Source organism: Xyrauchen texanus, chromosome 22 (assembly GCF_025860055.1).
Source record: "Xyrauchen texanus isolate HMW12.3.18 chromosome 22, RBS_HiC_50CHRs, whole genome shotgun sequence".
Lineage (NCBI taxonomy): Eukaryota > Metazoa > Chordata > Actinopteri > Cypriniformes > Catostomidae > Xyrauchen > Xyrauchen texanus.
Genome location: NC_068297.1, coordinates 28,061,562 through 28,081,902, shown reverse-complemented (window position 1 = coordinate 28,081,902; position 20,341 = coordinate 28,061,562). Strand labels below are relative to the sequence as shown.

General features: G+C 36.7%; 1 protein-coding gene across 1 annotated transcript in view; it reads right to left on the bottom strand.

The window, feature by feature from the left end:
* The window catches only part of LOC127662617 (protein Daple-like), a 73,781-nt gene that overhangs the window by 8,377 nt on the left and 45,063 nt on the right, over positions 1-20,341 (bottom strand). Inside the window, 13 exon segments of the mRNA XM_052153888.1 lie at positions 1,776-1,844; positions 1,934-2,008; positions 6,374-6,580; positions 11,061-11,207; positions 11,931-12,217; positions 12,365-12,454; positions 12,557-12,702; positions 13,586-13,772; positions 14,410-14,553; positions 16,974-17,251; positions 18,445-18,606; positions 18,719-18,904; positions 19,140-19,281. Coding sequence (XP_052009848.1) covers positions 1,776-1,844; positions 1,934-2,008; positions 6,374-6,580; positions 11,061-11,207; positions 11,931-12,217; positions 12,365-12,454; positions 12,557-12,702; positions 13,586-13,772; positions 14,410-14,553; positions 16,974-17,251; positions 18,445-18,606; positions 18,719-18,904; positions 19,140-19,281 — 2,120 coding nt within the window.

The following is a 20,341-nucleotide window of genomic DNA, read 5'->3' as shown; positions in this document are numbered from 1 at the left end:
TTAATATTGTTATACTCCAATATTTAACATGACAAAATAACACTAAACAGATTGAGAATAATTAAATAATTCAGTCTTACCTTTACTGGAAGCTTTTCAATTGTTAAATGCTTAAAATGTTTTGAGTTATGATGTTTCCAGCTGCACAAGTTGTTATTTGATTCTTTTTACAAAAGACCGGATTAGAGACAATTTTATTTCAAACATTGTTGATGAAAACATGACACACAGTGAGGCATTATGAATGCACTGACAATGTTTTAGAAAACTCTTGTTGAAAAACCTTGTTTATTCAAATGATCCAGTTTTTAGTGTGAGTATTTTAGTTTTTGTCTAAGATGCATATCAAGAGATGAATATAATGATCCCAGTGGAAGAGCTTTTATAAACACCTATTTTAAAACACATCGTATCTACAGTATATAGCCTATATGAGCTTAATCAGACATATACACAACACTGGCAGCGAATGCACAAAAGAGCTTGAGTTTAAGGTCGCATAAATGGGTGCAAGGCTTTTCTTTCATGTTGTTTGTTGACATGTTATCACAAAAAAAACTCTACTGTCGATTAGATTGTGAAGGAATTTACGAATTGCAACTGCAGCCGTCAACGAATGGACGTGAAGTGGATCCACCTCGTGGTGTGCGTTTGGCTTTAGTTGCGCGCTAAATTTGTATTTTCTGAACACCGTTACAATGCGCAAAATCAAGTCTCTAAAAAATGTCAAATGAATACGTCCCGCTAAATAATCCACAAACCAGTTACTTAAGATCTAATACTTCATTATACTCATTAAATGACATTATTTCATGGTTTTGTAAGGGCTTTTATACAAGTTGTTGAAATGTTAACAAAACCTGTGTAACTGCTGGTGGCAACCATGGTGGGAGGTTGTCACAAGCAGCCCTAATCGAAAGTACGAAAACAAGTCATTATTTGTTTTTTTTAATATTGGTTTTGTAAATGATTAATGAAATAATTCGTTTTTCCGATTTCAGATTATTAATTAAATATGAAAAGAATAATTGATAAACAGATTCACTTACAATGGATGTGAATGGGGCCAATCTGAAAATACTCACCGTTTGTAAAGTATTGCCACAAGACATACACTGCATCAAGTAATACATGTTTACCAGAAGAATTAATGTAAGTGCTTCACTAAAATTATAAGCATTACATTACTGCATTTAAACGCTCCAAAAATTGGTCCCATTTACTTCCATTGTAAGTTCCTCACTGTAACCTTGTGTTTTCCTTCTTTTAAAGAAAATAAGGGATGAGTCAAAATATTTTTTTTGTGGTAATCAACTTTATGTGACAAAGGCTGTCAATTGAATTTAAGTTGTATTGAGCCTGGAATATTGCTGAAGACTAATGCCCCCACGTAGCCATTTTCAAGTATGGCTCCAATATACTTGAATGGGGAAAGACTTACATCTATAAAGATTATTGGTTAATATTATTTAAAAATAAAATTTCAAATATGCAATAAAATCTTACCATTTTACCAATTTACTGAAACCCCCCACCCCCAGTGACATGTCTGTAAACTGGGTTCATTTGATGACTGAACTGGTGGAATGGACCACTGTCCTAATGCAGTTTTATCATGGACAAATATAGAAACAAATATAGTCTCTACAGAGCTTAGGAAAGAGAAAATGTGTATGGGTGGGTGGCATTTTCCATAAGTGGCTAGTGAAATTACTCTTGCTAGGTAGACTAACAGATTACTCATACGTATTATAACAGGCAGCTCCCACACATACCCTTAGAACTGACGGGGGAATTGCTGCTGGAAGTGTTGCGACTGAATTCAGCAGAGCTGGGCCGGTGGCCTGTGCAGGAGGGAACACATCTAGTTTAGACACAATGAGTGAGCTGAGGCTGTGAAGGCAACATGTATTGATTTAGTAAATTCTCTTACCGGTGTTTCCATGGACACCACTGCAAAAGCCAGCATCTGGGGAAGGATGGCGCAAGTCCTCATCGGAGACTAAACCTACAAATAAGAGAGAGCACGTAAGAGTGTGGCCCCACAATAGGGACTTGTACAGTGGGGTTCAAAAGTCTCTGAAAATCTGGAATTCGTAATTTAATTGAAACCTAAAATGAGAAAAGTTTTAGGAATGGAAAAATGTAAAGAAACTAACATTTTGACGTAGAATATATACTAAATATTCAAGATGCTATATCACAAATTATGATTCAGCACTAATCAAATTAACAAATATGTGACATTAACCATGTTAACTCTGGTGTACAAAAGGTCAGATTTTCTTGTTTCCATTGACGCACACAAGATGTTCATTGGAACATTCCCAAATCAAGCTGGGGTAACATATACAAGGTTTTGGCCATATTTGTGCAAATTTGAGGCCAAGCCAGCTCAGATGCATGCTCTCATTAAAGCAAAAGAAAAATGTCTGAATATTATTATTATTAAAAAAAAAAAAATCCCCCAGAATTTATTTTTATATTTATTTTTTATCAATTCAACCGTTTCACTCAAATTGTTATGCAGGTAAAAATAGTAAGAAAAAACTAAAAAGAGAACTGCTCAGAAGTTGATTGAGGCTTGAATTCCACTGCATGTGTGAGCACAAGTATTCTCAATTCATTTCATTTTTGCTTGTGGCTACAGTTTTCAGACTTCAGGAAGTGTTTTCATCTCTCAACATCCTCTACCAAACGTGGGTACTATTAAAAGCTAAGAACAATTTTTCAAAGTACTTTTGAAATAACTGCAGCATACAACTGCTCTGTGGTTTCTATGCAAAAAAACAAATCAAAAATCTGTATTTGTGCAACACTGCATACAGGTAATGCATTCAGCAATAACTTCTGAACTTTCTAATCTGTTCTACAAGCAAATTATAGCTTATCATTCTGTATACTAAACAAGGTTTTTGCATTAAAAAAAAAGGTGAGTACTGCTTGCCTATGCAAAACTCTGCCACAAAGATAGGGTGTTGTGGGTGGTTGCCAAAGCCTTGCTAGGTGCTTGCAAAGTGGTTGTTTATTGGCCCAAATCAAATGAGCCCACCCCAGGACTCAATACAATTTTGGTTCCTTGTTTTGGCTTAGGTCCCTTCTTTAATGCAAGTCTGCAGGCTGTTTTGCCTTTTTTATCACCTAACAGGAGAAAAATAAGAAAACCTCTCAACAAGTCACATGATTTGATGCGGGACAATGTTAAGTTTAATAATTGGACTTTGGGTTATGTTCAAATCCCAAACCCTAATTATGAGCAGTAGTTAAAGTAAGCACAGTGAACATAATTTTTTTTTTTTTTTGCACAATTCTGATTCTGATTTCCTATTTAAAAGACACTTTCAATAAGACGGTGTCATTATGGGACACGCTGGTGCTTCCTGCTACTGCAGCCTTTCTGTTCGCATCTGTGCAAATATTTCTGCTTGTTTATGCAGTTCAGAAGATTTGGAGATAGCTTAAAGAGTTTGCAAATAAACACTGATTTAGGATGAATGTTTTGTTATTACACTGAAAGTGACTTGATGAAATGGGTTATGGGTTTTTTGGCTGGCGTGCACAAGTCACTGAGAGGGTCAGTGTTGTTTAAGTTGAAGCTCTCATGCGTATATTATGGGTTCAAATGATTGGAAAATAGTCATTTTTTAGACTAATAGACTAATTTTGTACTTTCATGATTGTTGTGTGTCAGTTTTGTAGCTCCAGTCAATAAATTGTTTGTTTTATTCTCATATCGTGGAACATAATCCTACAGTAATTAATTTTGCAATTGAGTGCGTTAATCCGTCCTGTTCTCACTGAATACGTTCTTGCATTCCGTCTGGGCTATTTTTAATTATTGGTCTATGTACATGAACATAAGATGGATGCTTTTGGAACACCTCACTGGTTTTCAGCTTCACACAAACAGTGTTTTAGGACACTTTGTCAAGTTAAAAGTAGCTGAAACCTTGAAAATTGCTGCTCAAGATCCCTGCATTCTGTTGAACTCTGTCTAGCTGTCAAGAAAAGTGTCCTGTGTGACTGGCTCTCTTTCTGTGGCTCTGCTGCTTGTGAAAATTGTTGAGGCACGCTGACTGCCCCTTGCTGACACGGCTCGTAAAAACATGAAGTTACATGTACCTTAAGCTTGAATTGCTCTGATGGTAGGAAAACACTAATAATAATAATAATAATAATAATTCTAACATACATTATAAATTGACCTTAACTTGTATTGAACCAGTAACCTATCAGATAGCAATCACATTTGTGCCGATTCCGGCAGAAATACGGCACTATCGGATCAGTGCCGACAACGGTGAAAAGATCACTGCCCAGAGCCGTGCTGACTGTACACACCACTTCTGGCTGACAGATGGCTTTTCCCATGTGGGCCAATCTCAGCTGAAAGCAGTTCTACGATGCAGATCCGTACTCTGTGTAGTTGTGTATATCTACTTATGGCCCAAGTCCGATACGTCACAAGCGTCCCAGTGTAAAAAGTTATCCAACACAGCCGACTGATGGTTTTGGTGGTTCATAGTCACAGAGCTCATCTATCTTTGACACTCGGATCCTGCTTGGTGTGGATGTAGCAAGTATATCCTGACTCTTCTATTTCCAGAGGAGTGTTAGGGTGTTTTTAATGCAAACATTTTATTCTGCATGTTCAGTATGTAGTGTTATGTGTAAATAAAAAGTGAGAGAGTGCAATAATGATTCTATTGCCTTAAAATAAAATTATATGTATATATTTGTAGTATAGTATAGCATACTAATAATTTTGAGCATCTGGGATTTTAGTCTCTTAAAGAATATGAGAGGTTGCCAAGTATTTTGAGTGGATTTGTTTGGTATGGATGATGACTATATGTTTTTTATTTGTTTGATTCTGTTTCGAGAACACATAGTCCTATTCCTTCAATTTGATTTGGGATTTATTTTATTTTAGTATAACATGTCTTATACTCTGTCACGTATATCATCACATAAGAACAGAGAAATATGTAGCCTTTATTTGATTCATACATGAATGATTATTACACGCTGATGACTGCTTCTAAACATCTATGAATCAATGTGTCTCTATAAGACGAGATAATAATTAGACCGTTACAGATAGATGTGTTCAGTCACTAAACCTTACATTTTGGACAGCAAAACATAGAGGACAAATAAAAATGTGTAGGCTAGTACATTTTGAGAAACATAAATTTTCCTGTTTGGCGGATTTGTTTCTTGAGGGCGTCGATAATCACCTGCTTGTATGAAAAGCGACTGAGACATGTAAAGAACCAGTCACCGTTCGCTTTGTTGTTACATGTCATCGTATTACTACATTAATAAACCGGTGTGTAACACAGTGTCATTGAAATGGTCCTCATATAAGAGCCACGACAGAGGTGTTGGAGCTCATAATATTAAAGTGCTTGTCTGTTTCATTCACCCTCCCTCTCCTCAACTGTTCCCTGTAACTTTTAACTGTCTTGTCTAATGATAAAAAGGCAAATATCAATAAAACTTATATACTGTTTACAAATATGCAGATTTCTTGTTTAAACAGATCCAGCGTTTTCTTCCCGTCAAGCCCTCATATAATATCTTCCTTGGAAATGTGTATTCTATCAGCCAGAATCTAAGTGGACCACATGTAGGCTGAAACCATTAATTTATCAATCTCTGGGCCAAATCTGGGCCACAATAATCATTTCTACTCATAATAGTGCATGGACCAGATCCGGCCCACACCCATTATTTCTGCTCACTTAACGGTGCGTGGGCCAGATCAGGGCCGAGGTCCCAGGCGTATTCTGGGCCAGAACTAAGTCAAGTATGTGGCCCACATGTGGGCCAGACAAATTTTGCTAACTGTAATTTCAAAATCTTTTAGCCAGTAGGAGATTTCTTCTCAAATCCCAAAAGATAAATCACTGATCTACTCCATTTACTTGCATAAAACAAGACTTGTACTACACATAGATAACTAATATTGCCATTACATTCATGCTATTCATGCTAGCTGAGTCTGGTTTATCCCAAGGCTATTTTTCTGCATAAATTAACATTATCTTATGAAGTTTTGTGTTGTGTGCCACAGTCACATTTAGCTTGATCACTGGGGGCCTAAAAACAAGAATTTTTAAGACATGATTTTCAATTGCGTTATTCAGTTACACCACATAATGAGGACTTGACATCACAACATAATTTTCTGTCACTACTTAATTTTCTATAATGCTGCTTTGAAACGATGTGTGTTGTGAAAAGTGCTGTACATATAAAACTGACTTGAATCTGAGGACAAGAAAGAAAATATACTATCACGTAAGACAGAATGAACATGGCTTGTGATATGAGGCTCAAGGACACTGACAGCAAAATTCAGCATTACCCTTTATTCTGTGCCCCGGCCGCAAGCTGGAGGAGGAGGAGAAGCCTGATGCATTGTGAGAGTTGCGGCTCAGTGGAGTTGAACTGGTGGCTCCTGTCTGTCGGCCCCTCCACCAGACCAGCTCCTCGTGCCCGTTCATGCCGTCACTACTGACCGCTATTGAGCGATAAGCCTCTCTGCCTCTGGACCCTCCACTGTCACTGAACACTTAAAAAATAATAAAGAGAAAAGGTTAGTGATCTGGGAGTGTATACAGTGGGGTATTTACGTTTGTAGTGCAAGCGTTGCTGCTGGGCTCCTGTGATGCTGTGGGCAGCAGCGTGGGATAATGTGTTAGGGCAAAAGCAAAGGCAGGTGTTAGTTAATGACTGCAAAAAACAATCAAGCAGGAAACTGGTGGGTTGTCCACGCAATTAAGACACTCTTATTGGAATGCTCTGGGTTCAACACATGTGAGGTACTAATGTAATGTACTTGGCTGTTTGTTTAGTTACGTTTGATTTTAGATTGTGGCGACTGTGAAATAAAATGTCAGATAATTCAAACAAAGTATTATTATTCTGTGAAATTTACATAGTTTAGTGGCTTTACATAGTCATGACAAGAGTTGAAAGATTGGATACACCTCCGCACAGACAAGACTGGTAAGCGATTCAATTTGTATAATACTAGTCTCATGATAACAGTATACATGTTAGTCTTGTGGCCTTCGAGATGTATCCTGGTGCAATGTCCCACCCCATAGACTTCCAATATTAAACGCATACCTGTAAACATTTTTTTGCTTTTACAAACTGAGGGACACGTCACAATTATTTTCTTTGGTAATCAATAGCATGCTACAGATGCAGTCGTTAAATCTTAACTTGTTTTTAATCCAGAACATTCCTTTAAGCTTCACTGCTGCGGCAAACTCAAAACACCAGCTGGGATATTGTGATGCTCCAACTGATTCTCTTTATTAGAAACAAAATCTAAATCATTTCCTTAGAGTATGTAGCAAAGTGAACGAGTTTCCATAACTGCATAAACTAAAAAAAAAATCATTCTTGATGATTTCTTGGCCTTTTGCCATTTTGAATGATGGAAACAAGATGGTGAAATGTCACACATCAGATTCGAACATCACCCTGTCTTTATTTTGATTCAAATGTTCTTGTCCTAATCACTTATTTCCATACAGCAAAATATTAATATCACATAATCAGCTGAAAACTGAAAAGCTTGGAGGTTTCCTGTACCTTTGGCAACCTAGTCTCATAGAATGAACATTACTCTTAAGCACATTTTTGCAAACTGACTTTTAAGTGCCACGTTCTAAATTTTGCCACAGTTCCCTGGTGAAATTAATGCTAGAGGTGCTATACAACAACTGTGTTTTATTCACTTTCACACAAATCACAACTACAATGGCTGATTTTTACTTTATAAACATGTATTTTGCACAATTTTACAAACACACTTCTATGTTATGATTTGGAAACACATTTACTGTTACGCATTATTTGAAAAATGACACATTTTAACGCTTGTATTGCAGACTCATCAAAATGTACACACTTATTCCAACGTGATTAGCTTGTGCGGTAGCTCACCTTATAGAGTGTTGGACCCAGCCAATCCAAACTTGCAAGCTGACACATGAGACAAAAGTATTATTGAAGCAACACGAAATGACGTTGATGCTTCAGAAAAGATGTTCATTTCTTATTGTGCTTTTGGACACTATGGGTTAGGTTTAGGTGTTGGTTTAGGGTAAGGATGTCTGTTTGGTTACCTATCCTTTGCTTTTTGAACACTATTGGTTAAGTGTAGGTTAAAGGTTAGGGATATATGTTTTACTCATTAAAACCTCCATCTAATATTCACGTTAAAAACCTTGTCCAATTACAAAACCATTTCACTCAATTTTGGCGCCCCCAGCTGGACATTTCACAGGGAAACTGCAGTGAAATATGTCACTAGGCAAGTAATTTCAGAGTAAAGAGCTAAAACTATCACAGATTTTCAGTTTTTCTCTTAATTTGCACAGATACAGTATGTATTTGTCACATAGTTTTTACTTTTACTCCACTCTGTGGCAGTTGAGTACAGATATGGCATGTGTTTGTAGTTTTCTACACTACATACAGGTAATGCCTTCACTAACAGCCTCTGGGCTTTTTCATCTTGCTTTTTATGCAAATCCTGTGGGATCATCCTAAAAACCAAATCATTTTATTCTCACTGAACAGTTGTTCAATTAAGAAACCTCTTTAAAAGATGCTCTCCTACAAGCTGTCATTATGGGATATACGGTCACATGTTCCCGCCCACAAACATGCAATTAGTAAGTGATGCACTCTGCATGAAAATGCTATCTCATAAATCATTGCATCTCTGGCAGATCTAGTGACCTGCATGTACACTGACTATGGCTGAGTGATATGGCAAAACAAATTTATCTCAACATTTTGAAGCCATTTCACAATATTTAATACATATCTTGATTTGTATGAAATGTATTAACACCAAATGGCTTAAAAGGGTGATGTTTTTTTAATCCAATCAGAACCATTCTTTCAACAAACGGTCACTAAACATTTCAAAAGATGATCAATACTACGTGGAGTTCCATAAACATTTTTGAAAGATTAATTCAAATTAATTTCTATCTTGAGTTTTTAAATGTTAAAGTTCAAAACTATTTTTTCTAATGAAGTTTACATTAGTGATGCCTTTAAACTCTCTCATACTTGTGAAAAGTTAACAAATGATCGATATTATTGTGCAATGACACAGTCTTTACGAAACAGCAATAAAATTAATTTAACGTTTGATATTAACAAAATCCTGATAATAACAATATTGCTCAATTTTATTTTACCAGAGAAATCTTTGCAAATATATTGTGAAAATAGAAAATATTGCCCAGCACCAACATAGACGCACATTCCCAATGGGGTAATTGCACGCGCACACACACACACACACACACACACACGTAATTGCATACACACTCAGGGGTAATTGCGCACACACACATGTTGGTCTACCTATCATTATGAGGACTTTCCATAGACAGTGATTTTTATACTGTACAAACTATAGATTCTATCCCCTAACCCTCACAGAAAACTTTCTGCATTTTTACATTTTCTATAAAACATAGTTTAATATGTTTAAGCTATTTAAATTATGAGGACACTAGAAATGTCCTCATAAAGCACATTTATAGCATAATACCCTAGTAATTACCAGTTTGTAACCTAAAAATAGTCCTCGTAAACCACATAAACATGCCCACAGGGGTATTGTATAAAAATGTAAATAAGGTTGACAAAGTTGAAGTGTGGTGTGTGTCATAACCAGAACATATTTGAGCAAACCTTACAATGAAGTAACTTCACAAGCCACACATCACAAAGTGCAGATCATAAATTCTCCATCTTTTATTTGTGACTGTCTGAATAACTTGTCGCCTCTGTCTTCTTCCTCCTCCTCTCTCTCTCTCTCTCTCTTGCTCTCTGCATTTCATTTGATTACTATTGACTGGCTGTGCTGTCACCTACTGCCTTATTCTGTGCTTACAACATCAAACAAACTGCAAAGAAGCGTTTTCTTAATCACTATTTCTGTCAAGTGTTCCAGTAAACATTTCTAAACATCCTTAAAACAAGAAAAAAAAAAATTAAAAAGCAAAATGGTGTAAGATAATGAGAATTATTTTTAGAGAAGCCTTTTTTTCTTACCTCACTGAAAATGTTGCTGTGATTTAAGAATAAGTCGAACAATATTTAGTAAAAAAATAGAACAATTTATTGTATTATTATTAAGCATAACATTAAGCATAGCATTTTTATTTATTTCTATTTCCATGTGTTTTTATTTATGTGAATCTATGCATAAATCAAAACCTAAAATAAAAAAAATCTTACCCCAATGGCATAGGTTTTTTTTACATAAATCTAACAAAATTTTGTGAGGTTTAAACATTATCAAAACAAGAAAAATGCCAGAAACAAAAAGACATACTCTTTTACTACCTTTTAATTATTTCAGAAAATATATTTTCTATAAATATATTTATATATTTACTGTAAAACAAGACAAGTTCATTTGTTATTTTAAGGATGTTTAGCTTTTTTGTATGTATATATATATATATACACACACACATACATACATACATACACACATACATACACTGTAAAACCAGACAAAAATACTGATTAAGATTTTTCTTTTTTTTTTTTTTTTTTTTGCAGTGCACACATAGTGAGCCACACATTTCTCATGGCAAGAGCAAAGCTGGCTGCATTCTGACCTCTTTAATACACAGTTACTTACTGCAGGGTTGCATTCAGTGTCCCGCAGCCTGGTCCCCCCCAGACCATTTGTAAGAGTTGGAAAGTGTCTGATGTGTGTGTGTAGCTTCACATCTAGATTGAGTTCTGTGAGCCTGGGGTATTCATTTCTTAAGCATTCAGGTCTGAGTGTTCATTTGTTGTTTTGTTGTAGCCTAATAATTTTATAAGTTCACCTTTTATAAAAAAAATAAATAAAAATATTTAAAAGTGAAAGCAATGTAATGAGTAATTGTAAATGGGAATTAAGGTAATGATGGGGAAAGGCATTGTTATGGGCAATGTGATGACTATGAAAATAGTGAGATGTCAGAAATGGCCAATGTTCGAAAAGGGCTCACAGGGAGGGCAGGGGACAAGGTTGTCAGAGGAGGACCAGAAGCGTAGGTGTTTGGTAATGGATCGTCGAGAAGGTGGTGTCCCCGGAATGCGTATTTTCTCCTGACTTTTGCTCCGGAAAAAGTGAAACCGTTTCGCTGCTGGAGGGGCTGGAGTGTGTAAGGGTTAATGTACAGACAGATACACAGACAGGGAGAGAGAGAAGGATCAGTGGAAGAGAAGAAATGATGATTCAGAGATGTATGAGAAATATGGTTACATTTATGATTCATGAAGAATGAAAGCCCCAAGCTTTCTTTGATGATTTGATAGGAAATGAAGAACTTAAAGTAACCCTGATAAAAGGAGTCACGTGCTGCCCCCTAGTGGATTGGACAGACAGCTGACACAACACTAAAGCTAGTTATCAAAACAAATCATGTCTGTGTGACAGTGGCCTTTCTTTTTTGTTACAAGCATAGAAACTCAAACTATCGAAAGGATTATTTCACACCAGAGCTCTTGGCACAAACCGGACTTCAAGAGTTTGATTTGTTCGGTTGGTGTGAACAGTCTTCCAAACTGGAATGCACACCCTAGTTCACTTGAAAACAGGGGGTCTGGACTATGGTTAATGTGGACTTGAATACGGTTTTCAATGGGAAGTATGGAAGTAATACAGCCTAATTTGTGGAATTTAACTACTATTCATGATGTACATTGTTGGGGAGTAGTTAACTTAAAGTAAATTAACCAGTTAAATTAAACGAGTCACTTATATTAAGCACTCGGAACTCTAATTAATTTTAGTGAGTCAGTTCATTCGGATAGTTCATGTAATAGAACTAGTTCACATAAATGAAGTGAACTAGCCCTGTGACAGCTGAACTCACCTCGGCCATTGAGGGCAGGTGAGAGTGTGGGAGACAGCATGTGGTTCTCCTCTGTGGAGTGATCGTTCATGGAGTCCAGACTGAGGCGTGTCTGTCTGTGGGGAAGTGGTGGAGGAGGGGTGGGTGGGGCACTCTCAGGACAGTCAATGGCTTTAGGGATTTCTGGAAGGGGGCTGTCAGGGGCACTCCGGATCCTCTCACGTGGACTGTCCACCCGTTCCCGAGAATTTTCTTTCTTGGGCTTGATCAGTTTTGCTATTGCTTTAGCTCCTACCCATTGCCGGCTCCTGTATGATTATAAACGAAAATGGAAACAAATGTCAAAACATCCTCTCATAATCAAGTTTGCGAAACAGCCCACGGAAAGAGTGGAAAAACTCAGATTTTCAATGTCTTAAATTAAATAAATGGGCCTATGTTGCAGATGAGCTCACTTTTTAGGAGTCAGGTCATAAAACTTGTACTGGTCCATGATCTTCTCCTCCAATTTCTCCTTTTGTCGTCTCAATGAATTCAGCTTATCACTGCAAGAGGAATCAGTAGCAATGATGAGGTGGAATCAAGAAATTTGGACCACTAGTATCATGCTTAAAATATGTCCTTTTTCTCTCTTGCACGCTGCTCACATGTACTGTTTCTGTTCTTCATGATAGAGTTCTTTGCTCTCCATGGTTCTCTCCAGCAGGGTCTGGTTTTGCTGGCTGAGCATCTGGATCTGACTGAGAAGATGATGGTTTTCCTCCTCCAAGTTACCTTTCAGACGATTCAGCAGCTAAATTGAGAGAGAAAGACCTCTTTACAGTGGGCAACTACAATCTATTAAGGCCCCTGCATACAAAATCAATCAATGAATGGGTGTAACCTCATTCAGAACAAAATCTGGCCAAAAATAATGTGTTTTAAAATTTGTTTTGGCTCACCAGCATGAACTTTCAGGAAAACTTCTTACCGGCTGCTAAACACCTTACTGCCATTGGCCCACATCGTTGGTAGGTGTGACCTACTTTGAGGTCAGCAGCTATTTCCGGTTCAGTCAGTTAAGCTCGGTCAACATGAACACCTTGAAGTGCATTTATTACGGCGACTGTGCAAACTTATAATTACTTGCTTGCTTGATCGTTCAAGTATATTTTCCAAGAATATGTCATGTTGGCATGACATATTGGCATTCTTCATGCAGAATATGGCATGAAGTCTTTGATAACACACATTAATATCACATTAGTTAAGGTATTACATGTAGTCTTGCACATCCTAATATTTAAATGCTCCTTTAAAACGCCTCCACCAGCGGCATAGATGGTGTCTGAATGTTCGCAAACAGTTTAACCTTTCTCAGCTGTTTCTAACTTCTTTTTGGCTTGGAGCGAAGAATGAAGTAGAACATTTCCGTGAGAATGCCGGGGCCTTACTAACACATCGATAAAGTATAAAATTATAAAAACACAAAAAAACTGAATGTTCAGCACTCGGAATACAATTATATTTTCGCTCCAGAGCTGAGGGTTGTTTATGTTAAATGGGGAAAACATGATGATGGAATAATTAAGCTAATTACAATGCAGACAATATTCTAGACAGCATAGCCTTGGACTCTCTGCAGAGGCTACTTGCTTAAAATCCTTTTACCAGCTGTTATTTCTGTTCTCTCTCACCTCACAGTGGTTGTCTAGTTTGGTCATGGAGATGTCCAGGCCCTGATGCTTCTCTTTCAGCTGGTCATATCGCGTCTGCCAGTGGTTCAGTTCCAGTTGAGATTCGTTCAGGGATGTCTTCAGTTCTTTTGTCTGCAACTGCAGGCCGTTATACTCCTGCCTCAAATGTGTGTGTGTCTGTGACAGTCTACAGGAATAGAAGTCAGAGTCACAGTAAAAGTCAGTCTTTAAGCTAGTTTACTTATGTAATTATTTTCCCTATATTGAACCCTGTTGTTATTTAAATTATATTCACATTTTAAGAAGTATAAATGTATTCTGTCAACACAATTCTTATAAAAACCAGCAGAGATGCACCATCACTGTAATTTTGCCTGATTCGTAGAGCTGTTATATTAATTTGTTTTATTGTAAAATGATTATTGTAGTTAGTTGCCAATAACTAAAACGATGGCTAACAAAATAAATCTATAAGGTTTTGCCGGCATATTTCAGGCCCAAAACTTTATGACACAGCAGAAAAGATGGATAACTCTTGCGTACTTTTATGAGAGAATAAAGTGTATGCTCTATATTATCTGCTTCCAAAATCGGACACATCAGATGATTTAAAAAAGCTGCTATTAAACTGAAAATGCTGATATGGTCACAGATATACAGCATTGAGCATCCATGAAAACCAGTGAGTGCTCTGTATTGCTGTTACTATTTCCTACTACAGTCAGCAGAGGGCAGAACATATTCACCATAAATAATTCTCAGCCTGTTGCATGGGTTTAACTGACAACTTATTAGTAAGGGGGCTTTGTTAAAAAGTCTCTTACCGGTCTATCTCTTCCCTCAAACTGTGGTTCTCTCCCAGGATAAGAGTGTTTTTGTGAATTTCTTCTCTCAGGCTCTCCCTCTCTCTGTGTAGAGATGCCTCCAGTGCCTCCATAGTCTCTTTCTCCTTCAGGAGAACCGTATACCTGCGCCCACACACACACAGAAAATACAGCCATTTTATTTAAAACTTTACTTTAACACACATACACACAAGTCATACAATCCATGAGTACAAACAAGCATTTAATGATAACACTAATGTAGATCAGGGTATCTCAAGTGGGCACCAAGAGGGTTTGTGATGGAACTGCAAGAGGTATGTGATAGGTGTGATTTGTTTTTAAATAATAATAAATTATATTTAAAATAAGTTAATACAATACTGTGAATATAACATAATTAAATTATATGTTTTAATTGTTAATTTAAAACAAATTCACTTTAAATATTAATTCATTGAATTATTATAACTATTAATTAATTACGTTTTAAATAAATTAATGAGACAGGTGTGACAGGAATGAATGATGAATCTTTAAATTATACAATTTAATGAATAAGATAACTCATTTATTTTAAATAATATAATACAATTAATGAAAGTAACATCATTAAAGTTTTTATTAATTTATTAAAAATATATATTTTTAAATAAACTAATTAACAATAACACTTTACAAATGACATAAATAGTATATTTTTTAAGAAAGAAACCTAATAAATAATATAATGGTAGCACTTTATTTTACAGTACTGTTCTACATTTACATATTGTATAATTACAACAACTACAGTAATTACTAGGTACTAACCTTAATCCATATTATTTACATGCATATTACTCAGTACTTTCTTGGGTAAGTACACTCCAAATATACTGAAAGAACACAAACTGTAAAATAGGGCCGAATGGGACACGATAAGCTCAAATGGGCCACCACGTTATGACGATTTCTCTTCCCAGTCCTCCCCTGTTATCATGTACAAACAATGAACAAAACCTTTGTTTATACATTTTTGTTAATTTTATGTTCTACATGCACCAATACATTTTTAAAATCACAAGTTGTACAAGTTAATATTAGTTCATGCGCTTTGAACAAACATGAACTAACAATGAATAATCGTATGTTTGTGAACTAATATGAATAAATATGAATAAATGCTTTAAAAAAAAATATTATTCATTGTTAGTTCATAATACCTAATGCATTAACTAATGCTAACGAATGGTACATTTTTGTAAAGTAATTTATCAAAAATGTATTTAATAAATTAATCATATAATAATGACAATGAAAACGTTTTCCTTATATGTATTAAGAAGTTAACATTGCTTAAAATTTTAGGGGGTACTTCAAGTGAATTATTTAGGTCATATAGGGTTCATATATTTATATATATTGCTGAGTGTTTTAGAAGGATGGTGGTAATTTAAATAAATAAAGTAATTACGAAATTGAATGTGTATGACATGTGGAGTGTTGGACATGTACACTAAAGCCAGTGAACATTACAGCTGATTGGGCCCCAGACAACCATCTGGTGACCCCCTCAGCTGAGGCCCTGAGAGACACACTACTGCATAATTCATGAGAGAATGAGAGATAAAAGTGGGACACAAGGAGACTATAATTACAGCTAAACTACTAAAATAAATTACAGCATGCAGAAGCGCGTTTTTCCTATACCTAACAAGAGAGACAACTTTCCACATAGCACCATGGAAAAAATTGTGTGACAGATACGCATGAGGGGATAAGTGTGTTTTTAAGAAGGTTTGTGTGTGTGTTGGGGGGCTAAAAATAGGGGCAGTCATTTTCCCCTGTGACCAACCTTTCCCAGTGGTGCCAATTTCATTAGAGATTGAGTGGTCTAATTTCATTAGAATCACTGAAACTCCAACACTCAAACAATTTATACAGTAGCCTGACACAGGACACAGGATCTGGCCTTAATACCTACAAAATGTTATTAATTACTAAACATTTGGGTATGATCATGATAAATCTGTACCCTAAATTATCTCAACTAATACAGAATCATCTTTTTATTGACAAATGTTTTTACTAGCCCTAAACCCTGAATGCTACTGGCTATTAAGGGTTATCCTTGTGTCTCTGTCACTGTCATCAGGCTTAAATGGCACGGGTCATTGTGGTGTCTCCGCACAGACCAGACACAGCTCTTTACTCTATTGTTATACATACTCCTCAGGCACACAAAGAAAAGACAGAAAGTTGCATAGGCTGCCACCTATAGTAGATGTCAATAAGCCAACAATGGTCACCTACTCTGTTCTTGCAATTACTGAAGTAAACAGCTGATTGTGAGTTGTGTTCATCAACAATATAGCATAAAAACATTTCTTGCTATATACTGCACATACTATTCATTTAATGGCAGTACACAGTATATACAGCAATATTGAATAAACAATATGCTTGTATTCCATTTCGTACATAGCTATAGTGTTATGTGGTATAATTGGAAAGTGGATGAATGTATGAGGTTTGGATTTCATAGGAGTGGTCAAAAGAGGGAGGATTGTAAAAAGACTGACTTGTTCTCCAGTGCATGGTGCTCCTGCTCCAGAGCTCTGTGGCTGCCCTTCAGTGACTTGTGCTGGGCAATAAGCCGCTCGTACTCGGCTGCCTGTCTTTCATGCACGCTGAGCAGGCGCTCGTGGTCCTGTGTGATGCGGTCACGGGCCGCACACGCCTCCTCGCACTGTTTCTGAAGAGACTCGGCCTCTGATTCCAGTGTTTGCAGCTGGGCCTGTAAAGCTCCATACTGAGCCGTGAGAGATGAACTATGGGAGCTTAGTGTCGAATTTTCCACCTGAACACATGCAGAAAAAGGCAAAAAGCAACAGTGAAAACTGTACTTTGTTTTAATGTTTTGTGGACTCAAAAAAAAAAAAAAAAACTTTATTTATAATAATATAGTCCAATTGGATTTTTGTATTGCTGTGCAACATATAAAGTGTTCCAAGTGGTTGCTAGGGCATTTCTAGCAGAGGTAGACCGATATATCGGTTTTAATGATTAATTGGTGCCAATAGTTGCTTTTTAGATCTGATAGTTTTTTCTTCGATACCTTTGTGTTCCTCCTCCAGAGAACTCTACAGTTAGAACGACTTGGTTCTACAGTATAACAGTGGCCTTTAGAGGTGAAAAAAACAGCTCATGGGGATTTGCGTTAACAATATTAATCCATATTTTTATCCCCACTAATGATTACATAAATCAAGTGTTTTAAATAGAAGGGAGGATATGCAAAGAAAAATGTGACCATATGGAAACTAGCCACGTCAAGCACCTACATCGTGTTTCCAACTATATATCTTGTGAAAAGTCATACATAACCTCACTGCGTCATTTCAATAGAAGAATCCCGAAGCAACTATATTCCGAGCTTGTTTATAGTTAAAAATCCTGCTTTATTCACCAAATCTTAATTTCTTTGTTTGCACAATAAACTACATCTTGGATTGTATTAACTGTGGACTCTTGTAGCCTCTATATCTGCGCCCTTCATAGTAAGGAAAGACTAAGATCATTTTCTAAGCCATGTTAACCATCTCTGTGAATCTGACAAGATATATTTGGAGATCAACAGAGTTCCATTTAGGTATCTACATTAAGGATCTTGGCATCACAAATGGCTCCATGGACTATGTGTCATATTTTCCAACGAACACAAATTCCAATTTACTTAGCAAAGCAAGCAAAGCAAATCAATGGAAGTCATGGATTTAACTAAGAGATTTCCCACAACTCTTCCCTTTCTCATTTGTGCTCTAAATAACAAGGCTTCAATTGGGTAGTTTTTTCAGGTAAACAATGCTGGGACAAATTCAATCATGTTTCCAGACTTGTTGTGACACTTCAAACCAATGAGTGATTTGTACCATTATTTTTCTACATTATCAATCCATGTTCCACTTATATACTATGTCTCACATGGGCAACCCCTGACATTTTAGAACAAAATAACAATTGATTAATGCTTGATTTGGCTGTGTTTGGTACCTGTAGTTTAGCAGTTTCTCTATAAAGTGAGGTGTTGTGCTCTTGTAAGGATGCTGCTTGTTTCTGCAGTGCTAGTGTTTGACCGTTGAGCTGTGCATTCTGGGAGTCCAGCTGCTTCAGCTGATCCTTCAGAAGATGCTTCTCTGTCTGCAGGGCAGCATTCTGTGGATGGTGTTTACACAGGTACATCACAATACTGAAGGTTTAACATAAAACTATTGAATAATAATGGAGCAATATTCCAGGCTGGGTTGGCATAAATGTGCTGACTTACATTCTTCTCGACGTCGATAAGTCTGTCTTTCATCTTGAGGAGCTCGGCTGTGGTCTCCCTCTGCTCCATCTCCCACTTCTCTTTGTCTGGACTTGGTCTGGCCTGTCCCAAAGGTTGCTGGGAGAGCTCAGAGTGGGCCGCCTCTTCCTCTTGTCTTTGCTTGAGGGCCTCCAGGTTCTTCTTCACCTGGAGATACAGAGGTTCCTCATAAAAAGGAAATTATCTATTCGGGTGCACTTCAAATGCCTGTATTCCACTAGCGCTCTGACAGAGAGATATAACTCTGGATATCATATGAAACCCATCACAGACTTGGATATTTTACTGACTAATCACTTTTTTCTCCTTTTTGGAATATGTACTTTTTATTGTCATACATGTAACTTGAAAAAGCTTTAAAATAAGGAAGCAGGGTTCTTACATTGGTGAGTTCAGTGCGAAGTTGCTGGTTTAAGCTGCTGCTCTCCTCGAGGCGTGACTCCAGACTCTGAATCTTCTCCTCTCTTAACTCCAGGGTCTTCGTTAGTGCCGACTCAATCTTTGTCTCCAGGATCTTATATTTACTAAGGGATGAGACGTTAGCATATCAGAGTGTGAGCCTTAGCATCTGGCTAATCAGAAATAGAGAGGGTGGGGTGGGGAAATATTACAAAATTTGGCAATATTGTACCTAACAATACTGCCTATAAAGCCTATAGCTAAATTCAGAATCACATACTGCATAAAAAGTAAACAGTAAACAGAAATAGTAAAGAGTGTGTAGTGGTATGCCATTCCAAATTTAGCCTCTAATTTGTTTCAGTTCTAAGAATTCAGATCCTCTGAGAAGCTAGCCTGCAAGGGTTTTCATGTACTGACAAACATGCTGGAAACAAGGTATGTCACATAATTTATTATACTAATACAGCTGTGCCTATGCTGTCTATATGGCTCAACAATGAAGCAGGAAGTCAGAGACTATTTAGTAGAGATGGGTCACTTCTATTAAAATGAATGGGAGAAATTGGAACGTACAACAGTCAACGGTTGTAGAAAGGAAGTCATGCTTTACAGGTAAAAGGGCTAATCACCTTTTAGATACAGACATAGCCTATCAAATCAACTTGAGAACATACATGCACATTAGCTACACAAGCTGGAAAAAATTTTAGTTTTTTAGTGTAATCTGAGGTCAAGAAGCACGATTTATGATCCCAGTTTTGTCAGATTTTAATGCTGATTGAAACAGGATTTTTATAGTAATCTTGACCAACCGTTTTTTTAGATTTCTATCTTTCCCCATTCATGTTGATAGGAGTCATGCTGCTTGTTTGATAGAAAATAGCTGCCCAGGAGAGTTCCAAAGATGGCCACCGAGTGACCTGGCTTGCTAAAAATACTTTGAGGAAGTTCAGCACTTGATGCGTAAAGCACAATGAAGATAAAAAAGAAACAAGTAAAAGATTGGAATATATCAAAGTTCTGAATTGCAATACACTTCTAAACTTAAAGAACTGCAATTGTATTGTGTTGTGAACCAAATATCGATATAATATCAATGAATCACACTTAATTAGGTCATGTAATCATCTTTTGTTGAATTTATGCTACTATACAATCTGCTACAGTCTTTTAGCAAAAACT